Consider the following 24,849-nt stretch of genomic DNA (forward strand, 5'->3'; position numbering starts at 1 on the left):
AAGGACGGGCTGGGGAAAAAAAATTGATAGACGGGGAGGGCAGGGGGGAATTGCTGGACATCGATGTAAGAGGAAGACAGGGGAGAGAGGACAGGGGAGAGAGGACGGAGAATCGCCAGACAGAAGGGGAGTGAGTGAAAGAGTTAGGACTCGCTGGGAAAAAAGGTGCCGGTACACCATACTGTTGCATACCGGCAAAAAAAAAGCCCTGTTTGTACGAATTGGTCTGAAGCTGGGTGTGTGCAGGGGAGGGGGGTTTCTGGGAAGAAAAGGGGGAATTTGATGGGGATTTCTGCAGCATCTCTGTTGATGGGACCAAACATATGTTCATGTCATAGTTGGTTTATTTTCTTGACTGATGAAACTGCTACTAGGCCAGATGGTTATCAGAACCAAAAGCATCTGGCATATAGCCACTTATATGCTGTTATATTGTGTTATTTACAGGCTGTGGTGTTCAATTATTCAATAAAAACGATTTAAACATACTTCACACCATCTTTATTGAAATAATATGTGGGTGGACTCTTGAAGCCATTGTGCAGGGAGGTGGAAGTACCTTCTGTCAAGGAAGAGAGACCTGCTGAAGTGCACAGATTCAGACAACCTCTATCTACACATATACTTCTTACCCAAAGTAGGAGAGAAACCTTTTTCTGCTTTCACAGCTTATTTAGCCAGTCATTTTGGGCCCATGAAGACATCTTTCTATCATGCTGACAATCAGTGCATCTATTTTCTAAGCTCAATGAACTTATGCAGTTTGAATTTCTCTCTCTCCCCTCACCCCCCCCCCCCCCCCACAAACACTGTAGGTAACAATGAAATCCAGACTTTACCTGGGACATTTCAACCAATGGAAAAAAACAAAAAAACTTGGGGGGGGGGGGGAGGAAAAATGTAAGACACGCAGAGATGACAAAGCTCCTGAATACTGGAAAACTTAGCTTTCACTTTGTTCCAGCAGAGTGGAAAAAACACTAAGGGGACCGAGATGACCTTTTAAAATAGGAAAGACTGCACATACTCAGACTTTTACCAGAGTACCGAGAGAACTGTTCTGTCCTGCTGAAATTCCACACATTTGCCACTCTGCTTGTGTGTGCCTGATTCCATCCTGCAATATTGGCAGAAAAAGCGCTGACAGCAATTAGTGACAACTTAAATATCATACCTCTGCAGTGCCATTACTTTGTTCTTGTTCTTGTCTACTGTACCCGCAGATGACTGGAGGAAGTTCGGATTTAGTTTGTATAATTCCTGCAGCAATTTCTGTTCATATTCTTGATGTTTGCCTGCCTGTTGGGAGCAGAATTATAGTTAGGTTAGCCATGCCTATGGAAAACTGGTGGTCTGAAATACAACATGGTTGAACTCAATATCTTATACAGGGATCCTCCAAACTCTGGTATGCATGAGAGAGAAAAGGCTCTCACTGAAAGGAGAACATTACATCCCATTAGGTTCCAAATATTCAGTTTTCAGAGTTCATTCCAGAACTCTACATTCCATACACAAATGCAGACAGCTTGATTAAAATTAAAATACATGACAAATGTATCAAAATATGTTGCATTTTATTTAACTTGAATATTTTACAGATATACTAGCTCTATATCAATATCTAGATATAGATATAAATCTGTCCAAATCATTCCAAATATACTATTAAAGTTTATACTGCAATCATGTGGTTTAGAGAACAGATTAATGTTGCTAAAGGTTATATATTCGAAGAGAACTTGGCTTAAATCTAAATCCAGTAATTACTAGTCTCTTACCATCTGTTCGATGGTTCACCAAATTAAAAATAAAAGGGGTGGGGGTGTTCAACAAAAATGATGGTTTGTGAAGACCATTTTGTGAATGAAGAAATCCTTTGAGTCAAGAGATGTTGGAACTGTAATTTGTCTCAATCAAAATAAAATTTTAAAATCTAGGTATAAAGGAGATGGTATTTTGGTCATAGCAATCTGCAATCATTAGATGGGTTTCTTTTTTTTTTCATATTTTTATGGAAGGTTTTTCAAAACATACAACAGAAAAGAAAACACAAAATCAAGCAAACAATATTAACACACCATGGCAGATAAGCATAAATATGAGAGCGTTCCATGACAATACCTATAGGCGAAGGTCAATTAGTGCTATGGGATGCCTGACAAATTAAGTCTAATCGCGCCCAAGTCTTTAAGACAGACTTAGCTCTATGATGTTTATGGACAAGAAATGCTTCATATTTTCTTATCACACAAATGTAACTCCACCATTCATTATAATTCAGATTCGCATTATTTTTCCAGTTTGAAACAATTAAGTGCATAGCAACAGCCAACATTATATTGAACAATTTCTTATTTGACTCTAGAAGAGAGATATTAGAAGAGGCTCGCAAAATATAAAATCACACACACACACACATATATACAGTGGGGGAAATAAGTATTTGATCCCTTGCTGCTTTTGTAAGTTTGCCCACTGACAAAGACATGAGCAGCCCATAATTGAAGGGTAGGTTATTGGTAACAGTGAGAGATAGCACATCACAAATTAAATCCGGAAAATCACATTGTGGAAAGTATATGAATTTATTTGCATTCTGCAGAGGGAAATAAGTATTTAATCCCTCTGGCAAACAAGACCTAATACTTGGTGGCAAAACCCTTGTTGGCAAGCACAGCGGTCAGACGTCTTCTGTAGTTGATGATGAGGTTTGCACACATGTCAGGAGGAATTTTGGTCCACTCCTCTTTGCAGATCATCTCTAAATCATTAAGAGTTCTGGGCTGTCGCTTGGCAACTCGCAGCTTCAGCTCCCTCCATAAGTTTTCAATGGGATTAAGGTCTGGTGACTGGCTAGGCCACTCCATGACCCTAATGTGCTTCTTCCTGAGCCACTCCTTTGTTGCCTTGGCTGTATGTTTTGGGTCATTGTCGTGCTGGAAGACCCAGCCACGACCCATTTTTAAGGCCCTGGCGGAGGGAAGGAGGTTGTCACTCAGAATTGTACGGTACATGGCCCCATCCATTCTCCCATTGATGCGGTGAAGTAGTCCTGTGCCCTTAGCAGAGAAACACCCCCAAAACATAACATTTCCACCTCCATGCTTGACAGTGGGGACGGTGTTCTTTGGGTCATAGGCAGCATTTCTCTTCCTCCAAACACGGCGAGTTGAGTTCATGCCAAAGAGCTCAATTTTTGTCTCATCTGACCACAGCACCTTCTCCCAATCACTCTCGGCATCATCCAGGTGTTCACTGGCAAACTTCAGACGGGCCGTCACATGTGCCTTCCGGAGCAGGGGGACCTTGCGGGCACTGCAGGATTGCAATCCGTTATGTCGTAATGTGTTACCAATGGTTTTCGTGGTGACAGTGGTCCCAGCTGCCTTGAGATCATTGACAAGTTCCCCCCTTGTAGTTGTAGGCTGATTTCTAACCTTCCTCATGATCAAGGATACCCCACGAGGTGAGATTTTGCGTGGAGCCCCAGATCTTTGTCGATTGACAGTCATTTTGTACTTCTTCCATTTTCTTACTATGGCACCAACAGTTGTCTCCTTCTCGCCCAGCGTCTTACTGATGGTTTTGTAGCCCATTCCAGCCTTGTGCAGGTGTATGATCTTGTCCCTGACATCCTTAGACAGCTCCTTGCTCTTGGCCATTTTGTAGAGGTTAGAGTCTGACTGATTCACTGAGTCTGTGGACAGGTGTCTTTCATACAGGTGACCATTGCCGACAGCTGTCTGTCATGCAGGTAACGAGTTGATTTGGAGCATCTACCTGGTCTGTAGGGGCCAGATCTCTTACTGGTTGGTGGGGGATCAAATACTTATTTCCCTCTGCAGAATGCAAATAAATTCATATACTTTCCACAATGTGATTTTCCGGATTTAATTTGTGATGTGCTATCTCTCACTGTTACCAATAACCTACCCTTCAATTATGGGCTGCTCATGTCTTTGTCAGTGGGCAAACTTACAAAATCAGCAAGGGATCAAATACTTATTTCCCCCACTGTATATATATATATATATATATATATATACATATATATACACACACTTCCAATTTTCTGTTATAATCAAAAAGCCCTGAAAGAACACTGTCCCTTGGTGGTGGTGGGAGTTTCTCCTCTTACTGCATCACCAGTTCTGCCACTGGTGCCAAAAATGGTTTGAAATGCAAGAACAGGCACTTCTCACTTTTCAAAACCTCCTCCTGGTACCAGCTGCTGAGTTAGCAAAACCACAGGAGGAGTAAGGGCATAAGCTTTCGCTGCTGTAGCAGGTGTAGGAAGGTGGGAGAGCCCTGTTGGGGCTGGGAAAAGGGAGGAGTTTATGAAGAGGGATTGGAGAGGAATGGGGGCTGTTGCTGATACAGAGGGTTGGGAGGAGGTGGTTAGCACTGGAAAATTATGTTTTTGAATCACTGAATGGAGATACTAACATTTTTGTTACAAAAAGACTATACCAATAAAGGTGAAATTAGGTCCTACCTGCTAATTTGCTTTCCTTTAGTCCCTCTGGACCTAATTTCACCTTCCTTAGCGTCCATCCAGACAGGCCCAGCTGAAACTGATGGGAAGTAACAAAGCAGTCAGTCAATCAAGGGAGGGACCCTAATAGCCCCACTGTCAACACCCGCTTACTGAAAATCACATTTCGACGAGCCTGAACATCCACTCTGTAATGCTTAACAAAAGAATGGAGGGAGGACCACGTGGCTGCCTTGCAAATATCCAAAGAGGCAACTAAAGAACACTCAGCCCAAGAAGCCGCCAGGTCTCTAGTGGAGCGAGCTCAAATTCCTTCCGGAATAGGTCTGTTGCACAGAATATAAGCAGAAGAAATCACCTCCTCAACCCATCTCGTCAGCGCAGCTTTAGAAGCCGCGAAACCTCTACGACCACCACCTAAGAGAACAAACAGCAATTCGACCGACAAACTCTTCGGACTTCCTCACATGTTCTTTCAACACCCGGCAAACATCAAGCTTGCGTAGAGAACGCTGCTCCTCCAACCCTCTGAAAGAACCTACGGTTGGTAGGACTAAAGACTGACTGGCATGAAAGGCAGAGAAAACTTTTGGCAAAAACGAGGGCACTGACCTCAAGATTACACGATCTGACAAAAATTCTAAGAAGGGTACGCTACAAGATAAGGCTTGCAATTTAGATACTCTCCTTGCAGATGAAATAGCTTCCAGAAAAACTGTCTCCAAGAAAAGATTCTTGAAAGAAATAGAAACTAAGGGCTCAAAAGGAGCTTGAACCAGAGTCAAAAGTACCAGATTAAGATCCCAAGAAGGGAAGGAAGGATGCCGAGGTAGACGCAGGACACTGATACCTCTTAAAAAAAAAAACAACGAAGGATATCCAGATGAGTACTCAAGGACTTGTCCTTGACACATTCTCGAAAAACCGACAAAGCTGCAAGCTGAAGTTTAAGAGAAGATAACATCAAGCATTTATCTAATCCTCCCTGAAGGAACTCCAAAACCTGAGGCACTGAAGTGCGTATACATGAAACCCTGTTCCTCACACCAGGCCTCAAAAATCCTCCAGACCCAAACATTGGCTAAAGAAGTGGAACAACAACGGGAATGAAGCATGGTCCCTATAACCTCCGCCTTGTCTTTTCAACCTAGCCCTTTCAAGAGCCAAGCCTTAAGACAAAATTGTGCCGGGTCTGGCATGAGCACAGGACCTTGGGATAAGAGAGCACCCTTCTCTGGCAGCCCAAGATCGGGCTCCACGAGAAGGCGTTAGAGATCTGCATACCAAGGTCGCCTCAGCCAATCAGAGGCGATCAGAACTACTAGTCCCATATGCCTATATCTTTTGAATGACTCTCCCGGCCAGGGAGGAAATACATACAGCAGACCCAGAGGCGCAGAAGCGCATCCAAACCTTCCGATCTTTGATCCTTCCTGCAGCTGAAGAAATGGCATTTAGCCAAGTCGCCATCAAGTCCATCACCGGAGAACCCCACATCCGAACAATTGTTTCTAAAGCCTGAAAGCTGAGAGACCATTCTCCGGGATCGAGGGATTGACTCAGAAAATCTGCATGAACATTGAGAAATCCCGCTACATGAGAGGCCGCCAGGTCTATCAGGTGCTTCTAAGCCCATTGCATAATTTGCATGGTCTCCTGCGCTAAAAGATGACTCCTGTCAATTGATGTATGCTACTGCCATCGCATTGTCTGATAAGATTTGCACTGCCTTGTTCTTCAGAAGATTCTGAAAGTGGAGGAGCACTAGCCGAATAGCTCTGGTCTCTAAGGGGTTGATGGAGCAGTTCATCTCTGCTACAGCCGAGACCTTGCACTGGGAGACCCAAAGGGCTCCCCAGCCCTGAAGACTGGCATCCGTGGTCACCTCTAGCCACTGAGGGGACTCCAAAGGCCGACCTTTCGACAAACTGCAAGTCTGAAACCACCAGCGAAGGTCCTGATGAACCACCAAAGGCTGTGTAACACAACATCGTAAAACAGCTTAAATGCATTTTCTTTAACACAAGCTGACACGGAGTATGAATTAGTATTCCTCACTATTTAAAAGCAGGAAGCCGGCAAAAGAATCGGTTGGGCCACTGCATGACCGAGGGGTAAAAGGGGCGATCAAGGAAGATAAAATCGTAGCGGAGAGATTGAATGAATTCTTTGCTTCGGTCTTCACCAAGAAAGATTTGGGTGGGATACTGGTGTCGGAAATGGTATTTCAAGTGGAGTCGGAGAAACTTACTGACTTCACGGTAAACCTGGAGGACGTAATGGGGCAGTTCAGCAAACTGAAGAGTAGCAAACCTCCTGGACCGGATGTTGTTCATCCTACAGTACTGTTAGAACTGAAAAAAGAGCTTGCGGAGCTTCTGTTAGTGATATGCAATTTATCCTTACAATCGAGCGTGGTACCGAAAGATTGGAGGGTGGCCAATGTAACGCCCATTTTTTAAAAAGGTTCCAGGGGAGATCCGGGAAATTATAGACCGGTGAGACTGATGTCAGTGCCGGGAAAAATAGTAGAGGCTATTATCAAAAACAAAATTACAGAGCACATCCGAGGACATGGATTACTGAGACCTAGTCAGCATGGCTTTTGTGTGGGGAAATCTTGCCTGACCAATTTACTTCAATTCTTTGAAGGAGTAAACAAACATGTGGACAAAGGGGAGCCGGTTGATATTGTGGATCTGGATTTTCAAAAGGCGTTTGACAAGCTACCTCATGAAAGGCTACAGAGGAAATTGGAGGGTAATGGGATAGGAGGAAATGTCCTATTGTGGATTAAAAACTGGTTGAAGAATAGGAAACAGAGAGTGGGGTTAAATGGGCAGTATTCACAATGGAGAAGGGTAGTTAGTGGGGTTCCTCAGGGGTCAGTGCTAGGGCTGCTGCTTTTTAATATATTTATAAATGATTTAGAAATGGGAGTAACCAGCGAGGTAATTAAATTTGCTGATGACACAAAGTTATTCAAAGTCATTAACTCGCGACAGGATTGTGAAAAATTACAGAAGGACCTTACGAGACTGGGAGACTGGGCGGCTAATGGCAGATGACGTTTAATGTGAGCAAGTGCAAGGTGATGCATGTGGGAAAAAAGAACCCGAATTATAGCTACGTCATAAAAGGTTTCACATTAGGAGTTACAGACCAAGAAAGGGATCTGGGTGTCGTCGTCGATAATACACTGAAACCTTCTGCTCAGTGTGCTGCTGCAGCTAGGAAAGCGAATAGAATGTTGGGTATTAGGAAAGGTATGGAAAACAGGTGTGAGGATGTTATAATGCTGTTATATCGCTCCATGGTGCAACCGCACCTTGAGTACTGTGTTCAATTCTGGTCGCTGCATCTCAAGAAAGATATAGTGGAACTGGAAAAGGTGCAGCGAAGAGCGACTAAAATGATAGCGGGGATGGGACGACTTCCCTATGTAGAAAGACTAAGGAGGCTAGGGCTTTTCAGTTTGGAGAAGAGACAGCTGAGGGGAGACATGATAGAGGTATATAAAATAATGAGTGAACAGGTGGATGTGAAGCTTCTGTTCACGCTTTCCAAAAATACGATTAGGGGGCATGCGATGAAACTACAGTGTAGTAAATTTAAAACAAATCAGAGAAAATTTTTATTCACCCAACGCGTAATTAAACTCTGGAATTCGTTGCCGGAGAACGTGGTGAAGGCGGTTAGCTTGGCAGAGTTTAAAAAGGAGTTAAGACGGTTTCCTAAAGGACAAGTCCATAAACCGCTACTAAATGGACTTGGGAAAAATCCATAATTCTAGGAACAACATAAAGAATGTTTGTACGTTTGGGAAGCTTGCCAGGTGCCCTTGGCCTGGATTGCCCGCTGCCGTGGACAGGATGCTGGGCTCGATGGACCTTTGGTCTTTTCCCAGTGTGGCATTACTTATGTACTTATATTTCTTCCAACAGTTGTTCAGACTAAGAGACAGACAAGTCAGAAGTCCATGTAACCATATATGGGCGCAGATTAAACCCATAGCTTTGAACAAATTTATACAGAGCAGAGATTAAAACTCTAGTGATAACCAGGTTGAGACCAAAGTTCATCCAGTGGAGACAGAGTTCTCGATACTCCTATCTTATATAATCCAGAGGAGTAGCCTAGTAGTTAGTGCACTGGACTTTGACCCTGGGGAACAGTTGCAAAAAAAAAAAAAAAAAAAAAACCTCAGAAAGGCGGTATATCAAGTCCCATTTCCCTTTCCCTAATATGCAAATATAAATAAAATAAGAACAATTCAGATGAAACTCTATACACAGTAATTCAGAAGATTTCATATGACCATTAACATACAATTGGGTAGGGAGGAATTGCCCCTTACTTATCCAAGAGGCAAAAGCAGCATCATAAAGAGGCTTGTTTCCCCCCACCATCATCAATTACAAGTGATAAGGGCTCATTTCAAAAGAGAAAAACATCCAAAAAGTGGTATAAATCTGCATTGGGATGTTTTTCTCACAAAAATGTCCAAATTGGTATTTTCAAAAACAATTTTTAGAATTTTCCTATGAAGTCTGACAGAGTGCATTGAAGTCATAAGGGGGCATGTCAGAGGTGTGTTAAGGGTGAGATTTTTCTGCCATAATGGAACACCACAAAAACACCCAGGGCTTTAAGTTGGACGTTTTGGTCTAGACCTGTTTTATTAATGAATAATGAATAAGCCACAAAAAATTGCCCTAAATGACCAGATGACCACTGGGGGGGAATCAGGGATGACCTCCCCTCACTCCGCGCTAGTGGTCACTAAACCCTCTCTGTTCCCCCAAAAATTGTGATTAAAAATATTACTTACCAGCCTCTATGCCAGCCTCAGATCCGTTAGAGCAGCATGAAGTTCCCTGGAGTAGTCTAGTGGTGGGTGCAGTGCAGACAGGTGGTCACAGGCTCATACCTTCCCCTACCTGTTACATTTGTGGTGGAAACTGTGAGCCCTCAAAAACTCACCAGAAACCCTCTGTATTCACATATAGGTGTCCCATTCACCCATAAGGGCTAATTGAAGTGGTGTACAGCTGAGGGTAGTGTGCTTTGGTTGGGTTTTGGGAAGCTCAGCAGACAAGGGAGCATTTATCTGAAGTCCACTGCAGTGCCCCTGAGGGTGCCCCATTGCTCTCCTGGGATGTCTGTGTGGCCAGTCTACTAAGAATGCTGTCTCCTACTACATCCTAATGGCTTGATTTTGTGCATTTTTCACTTTAGCAGCTTAAAAGGAACAGAGAAAGGTAAAGTTTGAAACAGATAAAGAAGCCTAGGTAAGATGTTCATCTTAACAATGGAAATTCTTACCAAAGTACTACTTCCCCATTCCACTCTCGCAAATCCATTTGAATCTGCTTTAAAAGTTGGGTAGGGCAATAAAAATAGAGACAGAGGGAAGTTCTGCCTAGTACCTCATCCTAAATCAAAACTTGATGTATAGCTCCCACTGATCTTAATCCAAGCCCTAGGATTCATATACATGGCATTCAACCACTCGCAAAAGTCATCTCTAACTTGAAATTTATGCAAAACTGCAAACATAAAAGGCCAATGCTCACAGTCAAACGCCTTCGCAGCCTCAATAGTGACCAGAATCGCATGGATTTTCTGCTGCCTGACCTCCCAACAGATATACAGGTTGCCTACCTGGGACAAACCCTGCCTGACCGACTGGATAACAGTAGGAAGCCACTTAGCCACTATTAGCTAGGAGCTTCACAAAAATCTTCAGATCAACATTTATCAAAGATACTGGGCAATACGACACGCATAGTGTACTCTTCTCTTCCCCACTTACATAAAATAATTATATAAGCAGTGTTACACTGTGGAGGCAAGGAAGCTCCCGACTTCATAGTATTAAATAATCTGACCAACACAGGAGCTACTTTGAAACTATAGGCCTTATAAAAGGAGTTAGAGAACCCATGCAACACTGGTGATTTCCCACAAGAAAGTCACTTTATGGTTGCCTCAGCATCCTTTAAGGTGATATCAGCATCAAAAAGTTTACAAGCTTCCTCCGAAAAACAGGGAAGAACCACTTCCTTCAAATAGGACTATCCTCCTCCACTACAGTGCTGTCATTTACATATGCTTTAGTGTAAAATTCCAAGTATCTGTGGTTTATCTTCTCCTGTTTTTAGAGAAGACCCCCCCCCCCCCCAATCATTTGAAATCCTAGAGATTTGGGCCTGAATGTGCTTTTACTTGAGGTGCCTTGCTAATAGCCTACCTAACTTGTTCCGTTGTTCACAAAACTGCTGTTGTGTTAGCATTAATTGATACTCTACTTCAGCCAGTCTCAATTTTTATAGGTCTCTGAAATTTGCACAATAACCTCCTATTCTAGCCTTAATTGATACTCTACTTCAGCCAGTCTCAATTTTTGTAGGTCTCTGTAACTTGCACAATAACCTCCTATCCTAGCCTTAATTGATACTCTACTTCAGCCAGTCTCAATTTTTATAGGTCTCTGAAATTTGCACAATAACCTCCTATCCTAGCCTTAATTGATACTCTACTTCAGCCAGTCTCAATTTTTATAGGTCTCTGAAATTTGCACAATAACCTCCTATCCTGTTGGGAACCCGGTCTATAGCTTCCACTCAACATCTAAAATTTGAGATATTAAGGAATTTTCTTTAGCTACCCTTCTTTTTTTTTTACTTGAGCACCCCATTTTACCAGCATTCCCCTTAGCACAAATTTCAACCCCTCCCATAAAATAGAGATAAGCGACTTCCCCACTGTCATTCACAAGCATATAAACCGCTATACCCTGCACTCAAACGTTTGATCATGTGACCATTGTAAGCCTCTCTGTTTCCAGGAACCACCTTTGTCTGTACTAACTCTAGTTGTTCTGGCTATATACTGTGGACAAGTTCTGCCAGGTTTATTTTCCATTGCTACTACTAGGTAAAAAAAAAAAAAAAAAAAAAAAAAAGAGTCTTACAACTGGCTTAATTTGCATTTACATATTGCAGAGACTGCTATAATTATTGGGAATACTTAGATTTAAAAGAGAAAAGTAAGTTTCTAGCTGAATTTGACTGTTGTGTCAAACTGAATTTGATTATTTTAGCAAACTGTGCCATTACTTGCTCCAGAAATTTTTTGATAGAGGATTTAGCTGGCTCACTGGGACTTAAAAGTCCCATCCAACCTTCCTAGGGTTTTCTACTTATATAGACAACCCAAAAGTCAATAACATTACTCCTCAGTCATACAAAGGCAATCTTACAAACTGTTAACCCTATCATAATACATCTATTCATAACCATTCCAACCAATCAAGGTGACTTATTGTGTGTAATAAATGTGATGCTTTAGTTGCAAGGCACACCCATCTGGAGGCTTAAAACTTGTCCTGTCTTCAGCTTGCTAATATAAAACAGGAGCTCAGCAAAATAAATCAGGAATTGGATACAATTAAAGAAGTTTCTATCACTGCACAGAATCATACCAATTTCTCATCACTGCCTCAAAGAATAAAACCACCTAAGAATAGATGGATCATAGAACGCTAAGGTAGACTAAGCGAATGCTACATACCTGTAGAAGGTATTCTCCGAGGACAGCAGGCTGATTGTTCTCACTGATGGGTGACGTCCACGGCAGCCCCTCCAATCGGAACACTTTACTAGCAAAGGCCTTTGCTAGTCCTCGCGCGCTCATGCGCACCGCGCATGCGCGGCCGTCTTCCCGCCCGAAACCGGCTCGTGTTCGTCAGTCCCGTATGTAGCAAGACAAAGACAAGGGAAGACACAACTCCAAAGGGGAGGCGGGCGGGTTTGTGAGAACAATCAGCCTGCTGTCCTCGGAGAATACCTTCTACAGGTATGTAGCATTCGCTTTCTCCGAGGACAAGCAGGCTGCTTGTTCTCACTGATGAGGTATCCCTAGCCCCCAGGTTCACTCAAAACAATAACCATGGTCAATTGGGCCTCGCAACGGCGAGGACATAACTGAGATTGACCTAAAAAATTTACCAACTAACTGAGAGTGCAGCCTGGAACAGAACAAACAGGGCCCTCGGGGGGTGGAGTTGGATCCTAAAGCCCAAACAGGTTCTGAAGAACTGACTGCCCGAACCGACTGTCGCGTCGGGTATCCTGCTGCAGGCAGTAATGAGATGTGAATGTGTGGACAGATGACCACGTCGCAGCTTTGCAAATTTCTTCAATAGAGGCTGACTTCAAGTGGGCTACCGACGCTGCCATGGCTCTAACATTATGAGCCGTGACATGACCCTCAAGAGCCAGCCCAGCCTGGGCGTAAGTGAAGGAAATGCAATCTGCTAGCCAATTGGATATGGTGCGTTTCCCCACAGCCACTCCCCTCCTATTGGGATCAAAAGAAACAAACAATTGGGCGGACTGTCTGTTGGGCTGTGTCCGCTCCAGATAGAAGGCCAATGCTCTCTTGCAGTCCAATGTGTGCAGCTGACGTTCAGCAGGGCAGGAATGAGGACGGGGAAAGAATGTTGGCAAGACAATTGACTGGTTCAGATGGAACTCCGACACGACCTTTGGCAAGAACTTAGGGTGAGTGCGGAGGACTACTCTGTTATGATGAAATTTGGTGTAAGGGGCCTGGGCTACCAGGGCCTGAAGCTCACTGACTCTACGAGCTGAAGTAACTGCCACCAAGAAAATGACCTTCCAGGTCAAGTACTTCAGATGGCAGGAATTCAGTGGCTCAAAAGGAGGTTTCATCAGCTGGGTGAGAACGACACTGAGATCCCATGACACTGTAGGAGGCTTGACAGGGGGCTTTGACAAAAGCAAGCCTCTCATGAAGCGAACAACTAAAGGCTGTCCTGAGATCGGCTTACCTTCCACACGGTAATGGTATGCACTGATTGCACTAAGGTGAACCCTTACAGAGTTGGTCTTGAGACCGGACTCAGACAAGTGCAGAAGGTACTCAAGCAGGGTCTGTGTAGGACAAGAGCGAGGATCTAGGGCCTTGCTGTCACACCAGACGGCAAACCTCCTCCACAGAAAGAAGTAACTCTTTTTAGTGGAATCTTTCCTGGAAGCAAGCAAGATGCGGGAGACACCCTCTGACAGACCCAAAGAGGCAAAGTCTACGCTCTCAACATCCAGGCCGTGAAAGCCAGGGACCGGAGGTTGGGATGCAGAAGCGCCCCTTCGTCCTGTGTGATGAGGGTCGGAAAACACTCCAATCTCCACGGTTCTTCGGAGGACAACTCCAGAAGGAGAGGGAACCAGATCTGACGCGGCCAAAAAGGAGCAATCAGAATCATGGTGCCTCGGTCTTGCTTGAGTTTCAACAAAGTCTTCCCCACCAGAGGTATGGGAGGATAAGCATACAGCAGACCCTCCCCCCAATCCAGGAGGAAGGCATCCGATGCCAGTCTGCCGTGGGCCTGAAGCCTGGAACAGAACTGAGGGACTTTGTGGTTGGCTCAAGATGCGAAGAGGTCTACCAAGGGGGTGCCCCACACCTGGAAGATCTGTCGCACTACACGGGAATTGAGCGACCACTCGTGAGGTTGCATAATCCTGCTCAACCTGTCGGCCAGACTGTTGTTTACGCCTGCCAGATATGTGGCTTGGAGCACCATGCCGTGACGGCGAGCCCAGAGCCACATGCTGACGGCTTCCTGACACAGGGGGCGAGATCCGGTGCCCCCCTGCTTGTTGACGTAGTACATGGCAACCTGGTTGTCTGTCTGAATTTGAATAATTTGGTGGGACAGCCGATCTCTGAAAGCCTTCAGAGCGTACCAGATCGCTCGTAACTCCAGAAGATTGATCTGCAGATCGCGTTCCTGGAGGGACCAGCTTCCTTGGGTGTGACATGAGCTCCCCATCCCAGGAGAGACACATCCGTGCTCAGCACTTTTTGTGGCTGAGGAATTTGGAAAGGACGTCCCAGAGTCAAATTGGACCAAATTGTCCACCAATACAGGGATTTGAGAAAACTCGTGGACAGGTGGATCACGTCTTCTAGGTCCCCAGCAGCCTGAAACCACTGGGAAGCTAGGGTCCATTGAGCAGAACTCATGTGAAGGCGGGCCATGGGAGTCACATGGACTGTGGAGGCCATGTGGCCCAGCAATCTCAACATCTGCCGAGCTGTGATCTGCTGTGACGCTCGCACCCGCGAGACGAGGGACAACAAGTTGTTGGCTCTCGCCTCTGGGAGATAGGCGCGAGCCGTCCGAGAATCCAGCAGAGCTCCTATGAATTCGAGTTTCTGCACTGGGAGAAGATGGGACTTTGGGTAATTTATCACAAATCCCAGTAGCTCCAGGAGGCGAATAGTCATCTGCATGGACTGCAGGGCTCCTGCCTCGGATGTGTTCTTCACCAGCCAATCGTCAAGATATGGGAACACGTGCACCCCCAGCCTGCGAAGTGCCGCTGCTACTACAGCCAAGCACTTTGTGAACACCCTGGGCGCAGAGGCGAGCCCAAAGGGTAGCACACAGTACTGGAAGTGACGTGTGCCCAGCTGAAATCGCAGATACTGTCTGTGAGCTGGCAGTATCGGGATGTGTGTGTAGGCATCCTTTAAGTCCAGAGAGCATAGCCAATCGTTTCCCTGAATCATGGGAAGAAGGGTGCCCAGGGAAAGCATCCTGAACTTTTCTTTGACCAGATATTTGTTCAGGGCCCTTAGGTCTAGGATGGGACGCATCCCCCCTGTTTTCTTTTCCACAAGGAAGTACCTGGAATAGAATCCCAGCCCTTCTTGCCCGGATGGCACGGGCTCGACCGCATTGGCGCTGAGAAGGGCGGAGAGTTCCTCTGCAAGTACCTGCTTGTGCTGGAAGCTGTAAGACAGAGCTCCCGTTGGGCAATTTGGAGGTTTTGAGGCCAAATTGAGGGTGTATCCTTGCCGGACTATTTGGAGAACCCACTGATCGGAGGTTATGAGAGGCCACCTTTGGTGAAAAGCTTTCAACCTCCCTCCGACTGGCAGGTCGCCCGGCACTGACACTTGGATGTCGGCTATGCTCTGCTGGAGCCAGTCAAAAGCTCGCCCCTTGCTTTTGCTGGGGAGCCGCGGGGCCTTGCTGAGGCGCACGCTGCTGACGAGAGCGAGCGCGCTGGGGCTTAGCCTGGGTCGCAGGCTGTCGAGAAGGAGGATTGTACCTACGCTTGCCAGAAGAGTAGGGAACAGTCTTCCTTCTCTTCTACCTGTAGAGGTAGATGCTGAAGGCTGCCGGCGGGAGAACTTGTCGAATGCGGTGTCCCGCTGGTGGAGCTGCTCTACCACCTGTTCGACCTTCTCTCCAAAAATATTATCCGCACGGCAAGGCGAGTCCGCAATCCGCTGCTGGATTCTATTCTCCAGGTCGGAGGCACGCAGCCATGAAAGTCTGCGCATCACCACACCTTGAGCAGCGGCCCTGGACGCAACATCAAAGGTGTCATACACCCCTCTGGCCAGGAATTTTCTGCACGCCTTCAGCTGCCTGACCACCTCCTGAAAAGGCTTGGCTTGCTCAGGGGGGAGCGCATCAACCAAGCCCGCCAACTGCCGCACATTGTTCCGCATGTGTATGCTCGTGTAGAGCTGGTAAGACTGAATTTTGGCCACGAGCATAGAAGAATGGTAGGCCTTCCTCCCAAAGGAGTCTAAGGTTCTAGAGTCCTTGCCCGGGGGCGCAGAAGCATGCTCCCTAGAACTCTTAGCCTTCTTTAGGGCCAAATCCACAACTCCAGAGTCATGAGGCAACTGAGTGCGCATCAGCTCTGGGTCCCCATGGATCCGGTACTGGGACTCGATCTTCTTGGGAATGTGGGGATTAGTTAGAGGCTTGGTCCAGTTCGCCAGCAATGTCTTTTTCAGGACATGATGCATGGGTACTGTGGACGCTTCCTTAGGTGGAGAAGGATAGTCCAGGAGCTCAAACATTTCAGCCCTGGGCTCGTCCTCCACAACCACCGGGAAGGGGATGGCCATAGACATCTCCCGGACAAAGGAAGCAAAAGACAGACTCTCGGGAGGAGAAAGCTGCCTCTCAGGAGAGGGAGTGGGGTCGGAAGGAAGACCTTCAGACTCCTCGTCAGAGAAATATCTGGGGTCTTCTTCCTCTTCCCACGAGGCCTCACCCTCGGTGTCAGACACAAGTTCACGGACCTGTGTCTGCAACCTCGCCCGACTCGACTCCGTGGAGCCACGTCCACGATGGGGGCGTCGAGAGGTAGACTCCCTCGCCCGCATCGGTGAAGCTCCCTCCGCCGACGTAGTCGGGGAACCTTCCTGGGAGGCGACGGCAGCCGGTACCGCACGCGGCACCGACTCCGGAGACCTCACCTCGGGCGATGGACCAGCCGGCGCCACACTCGACGATACCGGCGGCGCAAGCACCGCCGGTACCGGAGGGGTAGGGCGCAACAGCTCTCCCAGAATCTCTGGGAGAACGGCCCGGAGGCTCTCGTTCAGAGTGGCTGCAGAGAAAGGCATGGATGTCGATGCAGGCGTCGACGTCAGAACCTGTTCCGGGCATGGAGGCTGTTCCTGGCTGTCCAGAGTGGAGCGCATCGACACCTCCTGGACAGAGGGTGAGCGGTCCTCTCGGTGCCGATGCCTACTGGGTGCCGACTCCCTCGGCGACCCAGAGCTCTCGGTGCCGACACGGGAAGGAGACCGGTGACGATGCTTCTTCGACTTCTTGGGACAAAGCATGTCACCGGAGCTTCCCAGCACCGACGAGGACATAGAATCCAAGCGTCGCTTCCTAGGGGCCGAGGCCGAAGGAGGTCGGTCTCGGGGGGGCTGTACCGCAGGAGCCCTCAGGGTAGGGGGAGACCCACCCGAAGGCTCACCGCCACCAGCAGGGGAATGGACAGCCCTCACCTGCACTCCAGACGAAGCACCACCGTCCGACGACATCAGCCGACGAGGTCCCGGTACCACCGACGTCGATGCAGCTGTCCGATGTCTCAGCGCCGATGCAGAGGGCCGATGCCTCGATGCACTCGATGCACTGGCGGCCGAAGATGAAGCTCTGGACGCTGAAGACGTCGATGCACTCGATACCCCCGGTGCCGATGCCGACGAAGAGCCCGAGAACAAAATGTTCCACTGGGCCAATCTCGCTACCTGAGTCCGCTTTTGCAAAAGGGAACACAGACTACAGGCCTGCGGGCGGTGCCCAGCCCCTAAGCACTGAAGACACGACGTGTGCCTGTCAGTGAGCGAGATGACCCGGGCGCACTGGGTGCACTTCTTGAAGCCGCTGGGAGACTTCGATGTCATGGGCGGAAAAATCACGCCGGCGAGATCAAAAGACGAAATGGCGGAAAAGGCACCCGAAAAACAAGTGGAAGAAAACTTCGACCCGAGGCCTAAAAGTGGCCTACCCCGACGACGAAAGAAAACTTACCGGGGCGAAAAAGCTGGAAATAGCGGGGGAAAAAGACTGAAGAGTCTCTTCCCACACAAAGAATGATTTTTTTTTTTTTTTTGGAAACAACACGAAGAACGCGCGAGGTCGACTTTGCGGGGCACGACACGGCGAAAACACGACCGTACCGAGCGCGGACAAAAGAAGACTGACGAACACGAGCCGGTTCGGGCGGGAAGACGGCCGCGCATGCGCGGTGCGCATGAGCGCGCGAGGACTAGCAAAGGCCTTTGCTAGTAAAGTGTTCCGATTGGAGGGGCTGCCGTGGACGTCACCCATCAGTGAGAACAAGCAGCCTGCTTGTCCTCAGAGAATGACAAGTGGCACATAAGCATCCACCCTCACAATTGTTATCCCAACAGATTTTTTTTTGCTCCATTACAGCAGTGATGCTCCAGAAATAGAACAAAGGTGGAACAAAAAGCAATGAAAATGTCCCAAGAGTCCCAAAGCACTAATAAGGAATCTCATACCAGAAAACTGCTGCTGATAGGGGATTGTATTATCAGAGGCATTAACTTTTAAACACAGCTCAAGGGGCCCAGCAAAATGAAATGTCTTCCAGGCTCCTCATCTACGAGGAGTACCAAATACTGACTATAATCAGAGAAGAAACTAAGAAGTTAACACTGACATTGTTATCTACCTGGGAACAAATGACCTGGCCAATAGGCCACCTGGGGTACCACTGTAGGAGCTGAGGGAGGGGTTAAAACCTTTGGTACAAACGGTAGCTTTTCTGAAGTACTACCTACTTTTAGAAAGGGAGAGAAGCGTTTATAATACATCGAGAATTCAATAGGTAGCTCAAAGCCTGGTGTCATCAAGAAGCTTTTAGGTAACTAGGAGGACTGACTGTACATATATCCTTTAGATTGTAAGCTCCTATGAGCAGGGACCGTCCTTCTTTGTTAATTTGTACAGCGCTGCGTAACCCTAGTAGCGCTCTAGAAATGTTAAGTAGTAGTACATGGAAAAACAAAACAAAAGACTACATTATAACAATGGACTACATCTCACTATGGAAGGAAAAAAATCCTTGGAGCGAAGTACAGACAATATGTATCTAGGCGTTTAAACCAGAAGGCGGGGGTGGCATATGGAGGCAGGTCAACTCCAGTGGTCAACCCCAGCTAAAGACAAGTAGTAAAGAAAACAATGAAAGCAACTATCTTCGCATATGACTTCTTACCAACACAGCAGGAACTGAGACTAAAGAAAAAACTAATTAGAAGATGAGGCTGCCATTGAAATGTAGCTGGAAAGCGATGACCACAAATGCTTGCAGTCTAAGCAACAAAGTTCACGATCCCCAAGCCCTGATGTTAGAGGCAGACTTAGACATTGTTGCTATTACAGAGAAATGGTTCAATGATTCCCATGAATGGGATGCAAACATACCAGGCTACAGTCTATTTAGAAAGGATAGGGATGGTCGCAAAGGTGGAGGATTAGCTCTGTATGTGAGAAACAATATCAAAGCAACAGAAATGTCAGGGGCCTGGGGAAAGGAACAAGCAATATGGATCACCTTGAAAAGAAATGATGGATCCTCTGGCCACATGGGTGTTGTCTACAGATTTCTGGACACAATCGGAGGAACTAGATAAAGATCTGGTTACATACATCCAAAAGTTGGGAAAGAAAAGAGGTGCTGTTGCTGGGAGATTTAAAAAGTGCCACAAGCAGATTGGAAAGTTCCATCTGCGGAATCAGAAAGAAGTAGAGAATCATAGATGCCTTAAAAAATGTTCTGCTCAGACAAATGGTGACGGGTTCTGTCACCATTTGTCTGAGCAGAACCCATGACGGGAGGAGCGATGCTGGTTCTGGTGCTCACAAATGGGGAAAGTGTGTCTAATGTCCGAGTGGGTGACCCAACAGTTTGGTTTGCTATAACAGCTTAAGTGGAGGGCAGCCACTTAAAACTTAGTCCTGGATTTCAAACATGTTGACTTTTGCAAAATGAATACCTGAAGAGCAAGCTGGAAGGCTAGGAAGACACATGAGAAGCGGAAAGGTAGTGGTCTAGGTTGAAAGAAGCTATAAATATGGCTACTAACCTTTATGTAAGAAGAGTAAATAAAATCAAGAGGAAAAGGAAACCAATAGGAAACCAATATGCTTCTCCAAGCAAGCAGCTGAGAAAATAAAGGCTAAAGAATTGGCGTTTATGAAATACAGAAAAACAAGACCACCACAAAGAGGAATACCGGATGACATTGAAAGAAGCAAAGAGAGAGATATGTCTGGCAAAAGTGCAAACGGAAGAAAAAAATGGCTAGAAATGTAAGGAGGGGCAACAAGATTTTTTTCAGGTATATTAGTGAAAGGAGGAAGACTAAAAATGGAATTGTGAGACTGAAAGATGCCATGAACTGCTATGTGAAGAATGATGAGGGAAAAAAAAACAAATGTGCTAACCAAATACTTATGTTGTGTGCGTGGAAGAAAATCCTGAAGAACCACAATTGACTAGCAAAGGTACATTTGTGAATGGAGTGGCTATAGCACCATCCACGGAAGAAAGTTTATGAACAACTTGAAAAATTGAAGGTGGACAAAGCAATGGGACTGGATGGGATCCATCCAAGGATATTCAGGGAGCTCAGAGAGGTTCTGGTATGGCAGATCCTCTTAAAGATTTGTTTAATAAATCCTTGGAGATGGGGGAGGCTCCTTGGGATTGGAGAAGTGGTCCTTCTTCTCAAAAGTGGTGACAAAGAAAAAGCTGGAAAATACAGGCCAGTAAGCCTCACTTTGGCTATTGGAAAAGTAATGGAAAGAATGCAAAAGGAAAGGATAGTGAATTTCTTGGAAGCCAATAGGTTACAAGATCTGAGACAACATGGTTTTACCAAAGGTAAGTCATGCCAAATGAATCTGACAATTCTTTGACTGGGTGACCAGAGAATCGGATCAAGGACTTGCGCTAGATACAATCTACTTAGATTTCAGCAAAGCCTTTGACATGGTTCCTCTTAGGAAGCTCTGTAATAAACTGAGAGGCTGCAGTTAGAACCCAAAGTGGTGAACTGGATTAGGAACTGGTTGTCAGACACCAAAGGGTGGTGGTCAATGGAATTTACTTGGAGGACATGAAGTTGAGTGGTGGAGTGCCTCAAGGATTGGTGCCGGGGCTGATTCTGTTCAATATATTTATAAGCAACATTGCCAAAAATTTAGAAGGTAAGGTCTGCATTTTTGCAGATTATACCAAGATTTGTAACAGAGTATGCCATGATCTCTCCTTTTTTCATCTTATTTTTTATTTTATAGGTTTCGTTCTCCTGATGACGCCTAAGGGCGAAACATGTGACCACATGTAGAGAACGTTGAAAACGTTTTGTGGACATCACTTTTGTTTTTGGACACTATCTTAGTTTATCAGCAAGATTGAAAAATTGAAAGAAAAATTATATCACCATTTGAGTTGGAGTCTACGTATGCAGCTTATTCCATTTGGATAGCACTCCAAAGCTAAGTACCATTTGAGTATAATATTGAATAAACCATCAACAGATATATTGGTAGGAAGGCAGGGTAGTGCTGTGATGGAGGTGATGGTGTTATGATCAAACAGCTGCTCATAGCTCAACTCAAACACCAGTTTCTGAGCACTATTTAATAATTTTAATTGGCATGTCATACCTCTTAGTAACATGAAGTGAGTTACTTAATATTCAGATTGAAAGAATGTATGCTGCTTGATTTATCCTTGCCATTTTCGGGGCATAGACCGTAGAAGTCTTCCCACTATTTGCCCCGCCTCCCAACCACCGCTGCTGCCACCCAATCTCCGCTAAGCTTCTGAGGATCCATTCCTTCTTAACAGGATTCCTTTATGTTTATCCTACACATTTTTGAATTCCGTTACCGTTTTCATCTCCACCACCTAGATAATGATGCCGAACATAAATTAATAATCCAAGCTAAAAGTAATCATGGTTTCACATAGCCTGCCACATGGCAGGATCTGGGACTCAAAATATTGAGTCCTTTCAAAACCTAGAATATGAAGAAGTATTGCCCTGAATGTAGGCAGTTGCTAGCGGCAACGTCCGCTATAATTGACAGATGGTGGTTTTGTCGATACCTAGTGTGTTCAGACTCTTGTTCCAAAGACGCTAATGAATACCGGGACAACAACTGAAGGTTTGACATTATAGTATTCCTTGACCACTGGATTTTGTGTCACTCCTGTAGTCAAACTGGACAGTCTTCTGTAGACCGTGACTAGGTGGCCACAATCTTGTTTGTACTGATGATTTATCCCCGAAGGTTATTGACATGGTGTCCTTACATGTCGGTGTTCACACCAATAGTAAGTATTGCCACACTGAGACAGACCAAAGGTCCATCAAGTCCAGCATTCTGTTTCCAACAGTAGCCAATCCAGGTCATAAATACCTAGCAAGGTCCCGAAAAAGTTCAATATATTTTGGAGGAGGAAGTGACGTCGGCGATGGACACTTGAAGTTTGAGCTCCGTCAGAGCAGCAGAGAAAACAGCTATTTTCCCCCATTAAGGTCGCGATCGCGAATTTGAGAGGACAGAGCTCGGGGACCGATGGCGACTCGCAAGCGCCTAGAAAAATTAGTATAGTGCGGACCAGTGAGACGGAGCGGCGACATCGGGCCGCACCCCGCGCAAGTCGCGAGACAAAATGGCAGATGCGGACTCGGGCTCCGAAACGGAGGGGCTGGTGGAACAGCAAGAAAGCGATACTGAACTCACGAAGCAGGAGGTAACGCGCTGGTTTAAAGCGCTTAAAGCTGAAATTGCAGCAGTGAGAAAAACGATCAAGGATGCAGTGGTGGACATCCAAAAAGAGGTGAGAGAGATTGGCAGCAGGGTGGAACAGGCTGAGGAAGCACTGGAGCACATGGAGGGAGACATAATGGAGTTGAAAAATGAGATTGGCTCTCTGCGTGCAGAGGAGGACAAAATGCAGCTGGACCTTGAGGACTTAGAAAATAGGTCCCGAAGAAGTAACTTAAGATTCAAGGGGTTCCCAGAAACAGACCAAAATATGGACTGTACCAGGGCGGTGAGAGCAATCTGTGCTTTTATCTTGGCATCTGAAGGAGAAGAGCAAATTCATGGAGATGGTAATGAGATACAATTTGATAGGGTTCACAGAAGCTTGGGACCCCGAAGAGATAAGCAGCCCAGAGATATAGTGGCATGCTTTAAGGATTATAAGATCAAAGATCAAGTATGGTGTAAGGCACGATCAATGGGTGAAATCCCCTGGGACAATCAAACAGTGCTAGTATTTCAGGACTTGGCCCTGGGAACGCTGCAAAGACAACGAGAGTTTCGGGACCTGACCAAGTATCATCAACAGGCCAATTATAGGTACAGATGGGTTTTCCCGTTTAGACTGCAGCTTACAGTAGAGGGCCAAACAAAGCAGGTGACTTCGCTGGCTGAAGCATGGAAAGTGTTGAAGGAGCTGGGCTGTAAAAATCTGCCTCCGGAAGGTGAGACAGGAAAGCCAAGAAGAGCAGCAACTACAAAGAGAGGATCGTTGTGGCAAAAGGCAAGATCCCGCAAAGGGTCTGGCTCCCAGATGCCAGAAACGGACAGAGTGCCATGAAGGAAAGTATGAGAGACTGCTGGTTTAAGTTCACCAAAGTTATAGGCTGTCTGGTGGCCCTGGAGGGTTACCAGGCAGTGTTTGCAATAGTTGTATTCTGTTATGAGCTAGGATTATGGATGTTTATTGCACTGTTATAATGAAATGAGTTCGGGAAATGTTGAGTGGAGGGAAAGGGAATAAGAATTTGGGAGGGGGGGGGGAACAGAGGGGGAGAAGGGGGTGTCAGCTCTGGCGAGGGGTTATTTCCTTACAGTATTAGGCTGGCGGCAAATGGTACTGCTCAGCAACAAGGGGGGGGGGGGGTGCAGGGAGGGAAAGGGCTGAGGCTGGGGTCCTGGAATGTGAACGGGTTGAATTCGCAGAGGAAAAGAAATTTGGTGTATCAGGAGCTACAGAGAAGTAGATGGGATATTGTCCTGTTGCAGGAGACACATATTAGACGCCAGGAGGCTTATCTATTACAACAGAGGGCCTACAGTGAATGTATAACACACTTTGATAAAATAGGGGGTAAGGTGGGAGGTCTAGCCATTTATATTCAGAAAGGGATTCCATATGTCACTGATGAAATCTCTAGAGATGATTTGGGCCTATATGGGAAATCTGTGACTATTGTGAATATCTATGCACCCAATTCAGGACAGGGAGAGTTCTTTGAGCATATAAGGGAGGAGCTTCTTCAATTCCAAAGAGGTGGGATGATTATGGGGGAGATTTCAATTTGTGGAGCACATCTTTGGATCATTCAAAGGGGCTCAATACACCACATAAGCCTCATGCTGGGAGTTTGAGGACGCTTACCTCGAAACTAGATCTACTGGAGGTGTGCCGACTTAAACATCTGTCTCAGAAGGCCTATACATTTTTTTCTCACTCTCAGAACTCCTACACGAGGATAGATATGATTTGGTGTAGCCGTGCATTATGGGAACATATCATACATGTGGATGTGGGGTCTATCAAACACCTCAATGAAGGAAAAACAGAGCTATCAAGTTACTATGCCATGCATGTCGGTAGGACCACATAACCCACTTACTGAAAAAGTACAACTGCTTGCCAGTGGGCCAACGGATCATTTATAAAGTAGCACTACTTACATTTAAAGCCCTCAGGTTAGGTATTCCAGATTATATTTCTAATCTTACTATTCCTTACTCATCAAATAGAGTTCTCCGATCATTAAATGACCATTGTCTTGTTCTACCAGGCCCCAAGCATGCTCATTTAGAATCTACCAGATGAAGTACCTTCTTTTTCCTATCGCACTTACCTGGAATAACCTCCCTCTATTTGTCTGTAGTATCTTGTAGTTTCAAAGTTTCAAAGCCAAAC

General features: G+C 46.0%; 1 protein-coding gene across 6 annotated transcripts in view; it reads right to left on the reverse strand.

Moving 5' to 3' along the window:
* CNOT4 (CCR4-NOT transcription complex subunit 4) overlaps nucleotides 1-24,849 on the reverse strand; it is an 898,013-nt gene that overhangs the window by 512,584 nt on the left and 360,580 nt on the right. For all 6 annotated transcript variants that reach the window (XM_030215603.1, XM_030215604.1, XM_030215600.1 and 3 more), the window contains one exon: nucleotides 1,175-1,299. In XM_030215603.1, coding sequence (XP_030071463.1) covers nucleotides 1,175-1,299 — 125 coding nt within the window. The remainder of the gene's footprint in view (nucleotides 1-1,174; nucleotides 1,300-24,849) is intronic.

This window comes from Microcaecilia unicolor, chromosome 10, assembly GCF_901765095.1.
Source record: "Microcaecilia unicolor chromosome 10, aMicUni1.1, whole genome shotgun sequence".
Lineage (NCBI taxonomy): Eukaryota > Metazoa > Chordata > Amphibia > Gymnophiona > Siphonopidae > Microcaecilia > Microcaecilia unicolor.